Source organism: Andrographis paniculata, unplaced genomic scaffold (assembly GCF_009805555.1).
Source record: "Andrographis paniculata isolate CXL003 unplaced genomic scaffold, ASM980555v1 Contig76END, whole genome shotgun sequence".
Taxonomy (NCBI): Eukaryota; Viridiplantae; Streptophyta; class Magnoliopsida; order Lamiales; family Acanthaceae; genus Andrographis; species Andrographis paniculata.
In genome coordinates, this window is record NW_026137613.1 from 1,823,631 (window position 1) to 1,837,825 (window position 14,195).

General features: G+C 33.6%; 1 protein-coding gene and 1 pseudogene across 1 annotated transcript; one reads left to right on the plus strand and one right to left on the minus strand.

Moving 5' to 3' along the window:
• Nucleotides 1-1,200: 1,200 nt before the first annotated feature.
• Nucleotides 1,201-4,941, minus strand: LOC127266498 (uncharacterized). The gene has a single exon (XM_051296754.1). The coding sequence runs from the start codon at nt 4,939-4,941 to the stop codon at nt 1,201-1,203; it is 3,741 nt and encodes a 1,246-aa protein (XP_051152711.1).
• A 4,869-nt stretch (nt 4,942-9,810) lies between these two features.
• On the plus strand, nt 9,811-11,715 carry LOC127266460 (pentatricopeptide repeat-containing protein At3g02650, mitochondrial-like; annotated as a pseudogene).
• Nucleotides 11,716-14,195: the final 2,480 nt, after the last annotated feature.

A 14,195-nucleotide genomic window follows, 5' to 3' on the forward strand; every position in this document is an offset into this window, starting at 1 on the left:
TGGCAGCAAGAATCTTCTGCCTGAAATCCGGTACTGTAGGCAGTTATCTCCCATTAATCTAGAGATTAGTGCTGGCAAACAACAATGGTAATATATCCACATACTTGATCTCTAAACCATTAATGGACTTTGAAACATCTATGGCTGTGTATATGGATTGATTCATTCCCAGCATTTCCTGTACAACATTGTCCAATAGCAGGTGATAAGCAGGACATTTACAAAGAAGATTAGCTTAGGAAGATTGAAATATAATTTCCATATTGCTAAATAAATCAATACATAACACAATATAAAAAAAAATGTTTACTGTATAGTCATTTGAAAGCAAACATAGTGCATAAATTATTGATTGTTAACATTAAGGGGAACAATCTCGTTACGAAGGGAAATTGGAATCACGATCAAAAATGTCATGTAATGACAAGTTTGATCACCACTACAATACGAATTTAGATTGAAACTATTGTTGATTTCTTTGATAAATTACCGGTTCATACTATATCTTAGCAGGATCTTCGATGCTCAATTCTGATCTTAGATGTTCGAAAATGTTTGGATCAAAGCTGAAGAATTAAATAGAAGATCATTACCTAATTTGAAACGCAATAATATAATATAAACTGCAATGAATGTCCAACGTAGTTATGAACACTGGATTCTTTAGTTTCAAATAGCTTCTGAAAGCGCATGCCATCTCCTACTTTGGTGTGGTATAACAATATATTTTGTCAGAGGTATAACAAACTCAAAGTGTTGACATCTGACAACAAATAGGAGAGCAATCTATAAGAGATAATATACGTACATAAGGTGCAGACGATAGAAAGTCAGTTTACATATATGCTACATGAAAAAACCATAGATGCATAACAATATAAATAGCTAAAAATCAGCTTGCATCAAACAGTAGGAAAAAGCAGGACTGAAAATTCTGACAGAAATAGAAGATTCATGAATAAATAAATGCAGCATAACTGTAACTCACACTAACAAAATTAAGTGTATCATAAAAATATTAGAGAACTTACCATGTTTGATTTAAGCCTCCATAAAAATATAATCCATGAAAAATCACCCGAAACAAACTAAAGACGGCATGAGATGTGACCAAAAAAGGCAAAAACTGAATAAAAAAGAAATAGATTGTTGACAATAATGTGGGAGTAAGGGTAGCAGGTGGGCTCTTATGGATGCGGACTATGTGGGATTTGGAAGTGGAGGTATATTAATGCCAGCCAATTGTAAAAGCTTCTTGTAAACTATGTTTCTCGTCCAAGAACAATGCATTCCAGTGTTGATGTCTGAAGGAATGAGGACATGCAAAGAGTCAAAAGATTTTGCTCGTGATAGTGCAACATATAGTTGGCCATGCATAAATACCGGTTGTTTCATGTACACTCCAACAACGTCTAATGTCTGCCCTTTTGATTTGTTAATGGTCATTGAGAAGCACAACTTCACTGGAAATTGAGTACGTATGAACTCAACAGAGCATTCATGTATATTGTTAGGCTTTAAAGGTATTCGTGGTATGAAGCATAAAGTTCCTTTTTGCGGGCCAGTTGCAATCTCTGCTTGTAAGAGATTGCGTGTAATTTGCTTGCAAACAAGCCGTGTACCATTTGAAAGGCCATTTGTGGGGTCTAAGTTACGCAATAGCATTATTGGTGCACCTGTCTTCAAAACTAATCTATGAGGTGGCATACCATTAGGTGTCAAAGTATTTAGGTAATCTTCATAATGTGCTTGTTGTGATGGATCTTTAGTTACATCTCTTGCAATTAGTACGATTGGTTCTCCAAACATGCTTTCAATTATTTGATTGTTAATAGTATCAACTGTCTCGTTGGTTGGTGTCAATATAGATCTACCAATTAATGCAGCAGAGGAACTTGGATGGAGTAAATTATGTGGGTAGATCTTGTCAATTAGTTGCAACAAGTCATTATTTTCAGAGGTAATCAATGAAGTTGTTGGGATCTGAATCTCTCCTTTGTTGTTATTTACACAAGAGTTGTTCCCTACTTCCTCAAGAAATGCTGCAAATGATTTATCGTTTTGTGCTCGCATGTTGACAGTTAAGTGAAACTTATCTGCATGTGTAAATAGAGGAGACGATACACAACTTGCTTCGATGTACTGGTCCTTTGTTCCGTCTCTTATGACAGGAGTAATTTGACGGAAATCCCCCCCGAAGATTATAACTTTACCACCAAAACTGATGTTGTTATCCATAATATCTCTCATAGTAATGTCAAAAGCCTCAATTAGTTCACGTCTTGCCATTGAAATTTCATCCCAAATAATTAGGTCGGTATGTCGTAACTCATTTGCTAAGGTAGACTGTTTGCTTATCTGACAAGTCTTATGCTCATTAATATCCAATGGCAATTTGAATTTTGAGTGGGCAGTTTGACCATTAGGAAGGAGCGATGCAGCAACTCCAGATGTTGCTACAGCAATAGATTTAATGGTATGATCAGATGTGTATGACAAAATAGCAGTGTATAAGAAAGTTTTCCCAGTACCAGCTGGTCCATCAACAAAACAGACATAAGGTTTCTTGTTATGCAGTTTCTCAATAATAGTGTTAAAGACGAACTGTTGTTGTAAATTAAGTTTGTCAATAATTCCTGGGAGTGTGACCAGGTTAAATTCTGCAGGCGATGGCTGTTGTAAAGTTATTTCAATTAGGCCATTTTCGGACTGTTCGGGCATGCATATTCGAAAGTCATGAATATGCATACCAAATGGTTCAAGGAATTTTTCTACAATTATGGCAGCAGCACGATCAATAGGAAAAAGTGGAAATGAAGACGAGATTGTGGTAATTGGGACACAATATTGTTTGAACATCTCCCATAGTTGTATAGGTTCAGATGGTGTACAAAAAACAAGTATGGTAGCAAATAATTGTGCAAAAGCATGGGGCATTTGAAAAAGTGCAGCTTCTCGCAAACAATCCACCAATGGAATATCACTCTCTAATAATCCTAACGCGACGCATGCATTTCTAAATGAATCATGTATAACACCATCAACTGTTCTTAAGTCCTCGTATGATACAAGAGCACGACGGTACTGCAAAAGAAGGCGAAGAAAATATCTTTCTTGGTCAGTTGGCCTTGCTGTAACAATCCTCCCTACTATTGAACCTTGTTTGCGAAAATTCCAATTATTGTGTGCCCGATCCCATACGAAATGTTTTGGGAACTCTTTGTAAAGTAGATTAAGTGCCTTGGCATATGCGTTGGTTGCATTCATGACAAAGAATTCAGTAAGCATAGTTTTGTGGGCACGTGCATTTGTTACAACATCTTGTAAAGAGTCTGTTACTTTGAATGAAGTGTACTGAAAATTAGGTAAATGCAATTGCAGAGCAAGTACAGGAGGGTGCATATCTGTCAAGGGGAATGCAAAAATACGCCAACAAGCTTCAGGTGGAGCAACCCAACGGCCAGTTTGGAAATCAATAATCTCATCACGAGGTGTGTCGGGTGTTACTGAGCCCACAGTATAGGCAACCCGATCATGACCTTTATACACATATTTGTAGAGATATTTTACAAGTTTGACACTCGAGCATACTTCCAAGTTTATATGACAATCAAACTTAGCAAGTAAATATGGATTATATGGTACCACCCAACGGTTGTCCAAAGTACGTCCACGCACAATAACAAAAATGCCATTATTTTGTCTTTTATACTTAGGATATCCATTTGGAGTATGAATTGTTTCATCCACAAATTCCTTTGGGTAATGATTCTTACATTGTGCATCAACCATGCACACATTAGTTGGGTTTTGAGAGCCACAAGGACCATGCATCATATGTTTCAAGACGAGTTGCAATAAGTAGGGGTTTAAGTTACTATTAGGAAGTTCTGCAGATATAAATTTGTCGTAGCTTGTGGGGTTGTGTAATTTAAATTGTGGATACATGATAAGTAACATATGGGCATGTGGCAATCCTCTTTTTTGAAACTCAATGACATATGAATACGCCTGCACTTTACCTAGCAAGTGTTGTTTGAAAAGTTCGTTTTTTAGTTCTTCTAGTTTCATTCTAAACACACGAGCAACAATGTCAGGTCTATCAGTTGATAATTCAAATGGTTCTAAGAGTTCTTGAATCTCTGGCCATTGTGGATTACAAGTGATTGTAAGGAAAAAATCAGGCTTACCAAATTCTTGTACAAGAGCCATAGCATTCATATATCTTTGTTGCATGTCACGGGGACCACCAATGAAAGAAGATGGAAGGACAACTGGTTGTCCAATCATAGATAACGGTTCATGTTGGGATTGGTTAAAAGCGTCTAGAATACCCTGCATGGTGTCGTGACGGTGTTGTTTTTGCACTTGTTCAGACCTGAAAAAATCTAGCCTTTGAGTTTCTATTTTTATGTACTGGTCAGTTATATATTGTTGTAACAAACGACCAGTATGTAATAGTAAAGTAGGACTTGTAGGCCGTATTTGGAGGCGATATGCATAGTATTCTCTAATAGAGACATGACTCTTGTCCATCCGGCGTTTATTACGTCCTAATTGCATACTGTAATCTGAGGAGCTATTTATTGATAGGTCAACTTGTTCAGTATGAAACGACTCTGCTGATAAATTAGGTGTGGACTGTGTAGAGGAAGACGAAGATGTAGCAGAATTTTTCAGAATGCCGGGATACCAACCTGGCTGGCCAAAAGGATGGATCAATGGATATTGAACAGGATCATAGGCATAAGAATAATAATCAACCTTTTTCACAGAACCATCAACCGGATATACTTGTATGTCTCTAGATAATTGGGGACAATCTGAAGACCCATCTTGCCATATAATTGATATATCATCAACCCGTGGAAGATTATACACTCTTCGATCTAATCGATTGGAGGTTTTTAGAAATATTTTATAGTTATCAAGACAAGGCATTGTATACAATTGACGGAATAAACTTGCATAAGGGTTCAGATGAGACAACTCAATCAAGATTGTAACAATAGATGGATGTAAAGTAGGGTAATTACTCAAACGTGTGGCAAGCTCTTGTGTAGGATCATAGTAATAAAGTTGTAGGTTTCTCGGTACATTTGTTGAGGGGAGTAATGAGTTAATGAAATGGTGAATTGTATTGTTAACACGAAATATATATAAGTTGTGATCATTATTACATAAAGATACGTCATAGTGAACTCCTAATGTAGAGAAAGCAAAAGAGTTATTATAAGTTCTAACATAGGTACGAAAATGAGATGATAGTTCATGGCGATTAAGGAAAAGGTCTTGCAAAGGAGGTGGCATGTCCAATAGCGGTAAGGAAAACTTCCCACCAGCACAACATAGGGTTTTATGCTCACGGTGGAATAATAATGCACCACAGTAACGACATTTTGTCGGTTGGGGTGCTACCCAAGGCGACACATAAATGGCAGACAATCGTAGTAGTGGAGAGCATGCTGGTAAGATGAGTAAAGTTTCAACAGATACGAAGATACATAATAAATTAAGTAAAGTAACAACATTTAAAAATTTAATAAACTAAAAACCGAAAGTAGAAGACAGAATGTGCATACATGTTTGGTTAACCGGTTGACTATTAGTTGTTTGGTTAGCTGATCGGCGATCACATGTTTGTTGCCGACGTCTAATACATTGCAATGACTGAGATTGTGTCATGGGCTGTAAAAAGTAGTTGTAGGTAGAAAACAAATAAATAATAAGAATTTGAGAAAAGAAAAAGACACAAAACGAAAAAAAAAAGTAAATAAGAAGGTTACTTATGCCCGACAAAGTAAATATAAATTGATAACAACATACAAGTTTTAATACCCAAATCAACTAATACATTAGCTTTACTTTTAAAGTCAACTATAGAAAATTAGTAAACATGTTTAATCCATTTTTTTCGTGGTAAAAACAAAACTTTCTCAAATAATTCAATAACAATGAGATATAAAGATAATTTCTTTTCACTATAAAATTTAACTGGGGAAAAACAAGCATGTTTAAACAGAAAATATACCTTTTTTTTGCACAAGATTACTCTATGTTTTGACCATTTCTTCCACAATCAAGAGCCCTGAATATGAAAATCAGAAATAACAAAGAGCAAATTTATCAACGCTATTGCCGAAGAAGTCGTAAAAATAAATATGCTACTCTAAGTCAAATAGTTTACATAGAATGCAATTTATAAGGTCAGAGAGCAATTCTTAGGGCCATTTGCATCATAACATATTGAAATATGACATCATAGTCCAGAAAAAATAGAACCAATTCTACCGTAAGCCTCGTATTCCAGCTGCCCGAAAGATCATGCAATAAGTTGTGGCTCTTTTTCTTCCCAAATTCAGTGGGTAAGAATTAAAACGTTGACAAAACAGAATAAAAATAGCCCTTCTTTTAAAAGACGCCAACAATAGCAGTAAGTAAATTCTACGGAAGCAAAAACGAGACAAAACTTAAACTAAAAGTGGTTGAGGCAGAGATCTGTACTTTCGATGGCGAATCAAAATCGCGCTTCCGGTTCACAACAACACAGATTACACACGGGAAAGCCCAACTGTTTAGGAAAACTACATTGTGATGAAGATGATGATACAGAAAGGCGTGGCTGGACGCCAAGAACGGCGGCCTGACCTGCGATTTCAGGAGGTAAGCGGAAGAGCAGAGCAAGTGGGTGTGTGAATAGACAGTTGTGAAGGGGTTGTCGATAAGCAAATCAGTACAGAGGTAGGTTGAAGGGCTAAATTGTTATTTTCGAAATAAGGGGCAGGATAGACTTTTCAAGTGACACATCCGTACAAGCTCGTCTTTTGAAGCTAGTACAAACGGACGGGAAATTGTTATTTTGGAAATGAAGGACATGATAGACTTTTCAAGTGGCTGTTCCGTACAATCTGGTGTGTGCCCTCAGGTTGTTTGGTCTAGTCGGTTGGTCTGGTTGGTTGTTTTCGGTCGGATTGTCAGGTGAGATGCTTAGCCGTCGGATAGGCAGGCCGGAAGGTACTCCGTCGGTTTCTTCTTGGTTCACGGGTCAGGGTCGGTTGTTTAGTCTGGTCGGTTGAACCTCATTCGGATGGTATGCGGTCGGGCAGACAGGTCTGATCGTCAGCAGGTCGGACAGGCAGGTGTGATATGCTGCAGTCATATAAAGTAGCTCTGCTGGTCTGCGGTCAGATATACAAGTCAGTTGGTCGGGATGCAGATAAACAGGTCGCTTGGTGAAGGGGTTTGACAGCGTTTCATCTTGGTGTGGTTGGTTGTTTTCGGTCGGATTGTCAGGTGAGATGCTTAGCAGTCGGATAGGCAGGCGAGAAGGTCCTCGGTCGGTTTCTTCTTGGTTCACGGGTCAGGGTCGGTAGTTTAGTCTGGTCGGTTGAACCTCATTCGGATGGTATGCGGTCGGGCAGACAGGTCTGATGGTCAGCAGGTCGGACAGGCAGGTGTGATTAAGGGCTAAATTTTCATTTTCTAAATGAGGGACAGGATAGACTTTTCAAGTGGCAGATCCGTAGAAACTCGTGTTTATATAATATAAAATATTGTTTTGCTTATTTTTTTTATTATTATTTTATTGACAATTATGCCGTTTTTTTTTTTTTTTAACATGATTGTATATATTATGTTTAAAAGAAAAAGAAACAACATACAAATATTTTGGAATATAGCAAATTAGAAATAATAGTAGTGGTAACATTTTATTGTATTTAATATAGTATTATGTTTGTTTAGTTTGGTTAGAAATTGATAATTTGATTTAAATACTAATTTGATGTGATGTTGTACAAAAGTTATCCTCCGTCTCAAAAGTATAGCCTTATTGTGTTGGGTACGAGATTTAAAAAAATATTGATATTATATTGACAGTGGATAACAAATAAGGATAAATAACTTTTTTGCCTAATTAGTGTAAAAAATAGTGGCAATTGTGTAATAATAATGAAAAGATAGGGATAATTTTATGGTGATATAGTTATTTATGGAAATGAGACTATTGTTTAAGGACGGACAAAAATGGTAAACAAGACTATTGTATTAGCACGGAGGGAGTATATTTTTATAAAAGTTAAAATAAATCAAATAGTTTTAACTTGAGTTTAAAATTCAAACTAAACACGTACTTTTTACTCCCTCTACTTTATAAGAAAGATACAATTTTTAATTTTTATTTGTCCTAAATAGTGTTAATTTGAGTTTATTTTGTGAAATAGTTTAAAATAATACTCCCTCCATCCCATAACTATAGTTTGGGTTGTGTTTGATACGAGATTTAAGGAATATTGATATTATATTGATATTGGGTAAAAAGTACGAGTAAAAGATAATTGTATAATAATAATGAAAAAGTAAGGGTAGTTTTATAATGGTACGGTTATTTATGGAAATGAGACTATTGTTTTGGGACGAACAAAAATGGTAAACATGACTATTGTATTGGGACGGAGGGAGTATTCTTTACTTGAGTTATAGAAATTGCGTACATAATATAAAATAATGAATATGTATAATATATTACTCCCTCCGTCCCACTTACCATGTCCATGTTTCCGTTTCTGTCCGTCCCACATCTCATGTCACTTTCATTTTTTGGAAAATGATTACCCATCTTAATTTTATTTTAAATTTTCTAATTTAAATTTTTTTAAATTTTAATTAAACTAATTAGTTATCTTTATCTTAATCTATAATAATTTATATTATAAGTTAATTATTTTCACTAATACATTCTTAATTATTTACTACTTATAATTATTTTAAATTTCCGTTCTACAGTGACCAAGACACCCTGTGTGGAACGGAGGTAGCATTTTCTTAGGCAAATATATTAGTATTTTTTTTTACAAAAAGAACTAACCAATGATATCTCGATTGCAAAATTTTGAATATATCTATAATTATACGGATATTGAAAAATATACTTCATCCACATATGACTCATGTTCCTTTTTAGTCCAGTAACACATATGATGATTTTTGGTAAATTTAACAATTTTAAATATAATTAACAAATATAAATCAATTTAATTAAATTACAAACTTATTACGCGTGGATCCACTCAAACTCTTTTATTTATATCACTTTCGTCAATAAACAAATAATTTTTAAATATATTTAAAATTTCTCATTTTTTTAATAAAATTAGTTTATTTTAATTATAGATAAATAAATATATACTTTTATTTATATATAGATTTTATTTTTTATAAAATGATATCCATATTATATATTGTCTCATCCCTTAACAAAATATTTATTTTTTCATTTTGGTCTGTTCCATAATAAAATATCTATTTTCTTTTTTAGTAACTGTACTGTCTATCCAAAATTACAAATATCCTTACAATTTACAATATATTGCACAAATGTCATTACTTTTATATTACACAATGGTTATTTTAGTCATTTTTACTTTATTCATATTTTATATTAATATAATACTAATATACGTTAAATTCCATAAAAAAAAAATAAACGGATACTTACTTATGGGAAGGAGGAAGTATATTATTGACATATAATGTTTACAATTAATTATACACTAATATCTTAAAAAAGAGTACTTAAGTATGTTCCACTTAAAAAAATTTCTTTCCGATTTTAATAAAAGCAATTACATACTAATATAAAAATATTTTTAATTTTTATTTAAATTACAAATATATCATTACATATATAATTTGTAAAAATAAAATTAAAAGACAAAATTGCCAAAATTTTTTACACACTTTTATTATATTATTCAAAAATATATATATAACGTTAATAAAATTTCCCCAAATAACACATTCGCAGCCGCCGCCACCCATTTTCCCCTTCCTTCTTGTTCCCCCATTCTTCCTTTTCTACCTTCCCCTTTTCTTCGTTTCTTTCTTCTTCTTCACCTTGTTCAGCTGCGGTGACTGTCTGACCGATAAGTACTGCTGGATTTTCTTGCCAACGGCGTCGCAAAAATTGGGGCCTTCCGTGCTTCGTCGTTACCAAGCCCCGGCAGAATATGCATCTCGTTGAAGAAATTCTTACATTTTGAAAAGCTTTCGTTTCTGGATTTTCCCTTTCTGAGGGAAATGAGATAGATGGAGGGAAATGAGATAGATGGAAATATAAAACCAGAACTCGAAATTTGTGAATCTGCTTTTGCTAACGTAGTGAACGGGTGTTTAATTGGGGAGGGTTTTGATGGTTCTGTTGAAAGTTTGGTATCTGATGTTGTTGTAGAGAAGGAGAATGATCTGGAAAAGATAGAGAATTTGTTGTCTTTGCTTCAGAGTCGTACCAGTGCAAAAGGTTCATTGGAATCTGATTTTGAAGGAATGAATTTGGTTGTTGATGAAGATCTTGTTTTGAGAGTACTTAATACTTCATATATTCCCGGGTTAGAATTCGATTAGTTTCTTGAAGTGGGCAATGAAGAAGCCTGAGATTGAATTGACTGCAGCAGCTATGGAAGCTTTGGTTAGTGCAATATGTGTGGAGAGTAGGAAAATGCAAGTATATGCTTTGTGGGATTTGGTAAAGGAAATAGGGGAAAAGGCTGGAGGAGGGGCGGTCAGCACAAAGATGTTAAACAAACTGATCGATGAACTTTCAAGGTTAGGGAAGGGGAAAGCAGCATTTGAGGTGTTCAGTAAGTTTGATGAGTTTGGTTGTCACCAAATGCCAATACATATTATTTCACTGTTGAGGTGTGCTCGATTAGTGAGAAAATGCTGAGTGTAGGTGAATTGCCTAATGCAGAGAAAGTTGAGAATATAATTTCATATTTCTGCATTGGAGGAAGGTCAAAAGATGTACATTTGGTTTATCAGTACGCAATCAACTGTCACATTTTTTATTAGATCTCTTGCTCAGATTGAGAAATCGGGTGAAGGAACATACAAGGTAAGAAAAAAGGAATCGGAAAAAGAAACCTGTGTCATTGGCATTTGAGATGTCGAATGATTATTCAGTGGAAGATCGGATGTTGTAAAGAAGCTGTGTTGGATTGAATTTGAATTTGTTGACAGGGCGAAAAAGTTACTTGTTGAGATGATTGAATCGGGGCCGCCTCCCGGAAATGATGTATTCAATTTTGTCATTAGTGTGATTATGTAAGGATTGGTGAAATGGAAGAACCATGGAAGATATTCAAGGAAGTGAAATAGAGACACTGTAAATTGAGTCCCGTCACATTTTATACACTCGTTCGCGGGTTTTGCAAGATTGAACAGTTTGACAAGGCTGTCGATTTGTTAGGACAGATGAGGAATTATGGTGTTAAGCCATCACACGATGAGTTTAATAAACTGATCAAGTGTCTTTGCCTTGAGGCTGTGGATTGGAAAACTGCCGAAAAATTGGAGAAGAAGATGAGGAAGAATGGCTTGATTCTTAATGGTACAACTTGGGGTCTTATAAATGCTGTCAAGGAGTTGGATCAAGAAACAACTGTCGAAACTTGTTTACAAAGCATCATCGAGCATTTGGTGCTGGAATTCTATAGATTCATGGTGTGTTTTTCTAATTGAAAATGTTTAGAGGGAAGTTGATAAAATGATTAGATAATTGTGAATGATATTATAAAAACTTTTAGCTTATGCATGCATGCTGCAGATTTATTACAGATTACTAATGTTAACCATGACCAGAAACTTGTTCATCCAGACAGACACAGAATCTCCCAACTTACCATCAGCTTCATGCAAAATACTACGGGAAAATTGGAAAAAATGTCCCATACATATATCATATTATCACTTTTGTCATATATTTATCTCGCCCGCAAAATATATCATACATATTTGAAAGAGTCGCTAATTACATCATTTGGCCTGGCCGCGTGTGGTGTGAAAGTCACGACAGAAATACCTATTGTTGCAAACACGTAGGGTATAGATAAAAATCGGATAAAAACGATATTGGATATACGTGTAGGATATTTTTGACAATTTTCTCGTACTACTATTTGTATTTGGAATTTGCGTGCGGGTCAGTCGTCTAGGAATCGGAAACCGCCGTTGCTGCTATGGTAGGATATGTTTGCAAAAATCGTTATTTCTGTCCTTTAGCCGCGCGTGACGTTCACACCATGTGCAGTGACAGTGAGATCAAAGGATATACTTTGTCATGGTATAAATAAAAAATAAAAATAATAATGATGTATACATGTGTGATATTTTTTGCAATTTTGTCATGCTTCTATGACTACAAAATACATGCATTTTTATAATTTCAAACATAATCCATATTTTGGTAAATATTTAAGAAACAGATCTTATTATATTTTAATTCATCAAACTATATTCAATTTTACTCTAGCTAGCATCTATAGTATGTAAGAAATATAAAACTGTTTAATGTAGTGGTAGATCCAACCATTGGTTAATTTCAAGTTTTAATCAATTTTTATTACAATACAAAATACTACATCCGACCAGTCAAATTATGAAGGTTTGGTTGAACAGAAAATTTAGAAATAATAATATTTTAATTTTAAAACGATATAAATAAAAAATAAAATGAAAGTATTATTGAAAATTTATTAAAAAATTGATAAAAAAAAATAATGCATAATATTTTTAGACTCTGTTCATATAAAAGGTTTTGAAATTGAAATTTGGAAAATTTGTGAAAATAATAAAGATTGGCCCTTTAATGTGATGTTTGTTACTGAAAAATATGCATTTGATGTGATTTTTTTTTTAAAAAATAATTTTTATTGATAGATATTCTCAAAATTTTCTAAAATATGTATGTAAAAAGAACCTTACTATTTTACAATACTAGTACAAATAATATTTGAGAAACATACACATTGACAAAATTATTGCCATATAGGAAAAAAAAAAAAAAATCAAATTAGGATTTGTTTACATGGATTTGTTTTATATTTAAATTTTGAATTTTGGTTTGAATAATTATTTGTAGGTAATATTTTGTGATAATAATAATAATATTCCCCGTCCGTGTATAATGTCAAGATTACTGTAGACACAAAAATTTACGAGAGGTATGATTAGTAAATAATTAAAAATGTATTAGTTAAAATAATTATAAATTAAGGTTGAGATAACTAATTAATATAATTTAAAATTAAAAAATTTGAAATTTGAAAATTATAAATATAATTACGATGTGTAATACTTTTCTAAGAAAAAAAGAAAGTGACATAAAATGTGAAACGCACAAAAATGGAAAGTGTGACATTATATGTGAGACGAAGGGAGTAATAATATATTTTTATATATATAAAAAAGTAAAATTTGCTTCGCAATGTCTATGATCAACAAGACCTCACATAAACAAACTCTCCGTAATAAAAAAAAAAAAAAAAAAAAAAAAAAAAAAAAAAAAAAATTGGTGCTTGACTTAATTAATGAAGTCTCAAGACACAATGATCAATCAAAAGCAAAGGCATAAAATGTCGAGCGAAGGCCCAATACCATCAAACAAGTTTCGAATGAAAGGTTTGAACCTAAGCAAAGGCCTGGAAGAGTATCGAGCGATGTGCAACAATATCGAGTAAAGTCTAGCAATATCGAGTGAGGGCTTTGCAGTGTTGAGCAAAGCCACGTAGCGTCAAGTGAAGCCCTAATAAGGTTGAGCGAAGCGCTACAACATCAAGTAAAGATCTAACAATATCGAACGAAGGTCCCACCGCATTTAGCGAAAATCCAACACATCGAAACCTATGAATTTAGTGATGGAGGCCTAAAAAAATAAGCCCAAAGATGACATCTTTAAGTTAAATGGAATTGAGACCAAAAAACTAAGTCAAATAACAATGAGTCATGAAAGTAAAGGTGAGAGAGTCAATTTGGTAAAGAGAATTGTAAAATCATGTTAAACTTATTTTTTTTAAAATTATAAATACAGCCAATAGAGACCAAGAAACACACGGCCAATCACCTCCAAAATTCTATAAATTTTATTTCCTTGTATTTTTTCTCTTTATTATTATTAATTTTTTATATTTTCAGCTTTTCTCCGTTTTAATTTAGTATTTTTTTTTTCAATTTATATATTAGTTTTGATCTTTTATTTTATGCTTAAATTTCTAGTTTTAGTTTATGCAATTTTATTATGTTTCTGATGACTTCAAATATGCGCATATTCTTAGCTTAACAAAACTGTGTATTACTTAAATTTCTGTATAAAAACTATCACAATATCTTATTTATGACATACTTTATTGATCTATCTCGCT

Excerpts from the sequence above, each read along its gene's own strand:
- LOC127266498 (XM_051296754.1), bottom strand. The coding sequence starts at position 4,941 with ATGCCTTGTCTTGATAACTATAAAATATTTCTAAAAACCTCCAATCGA.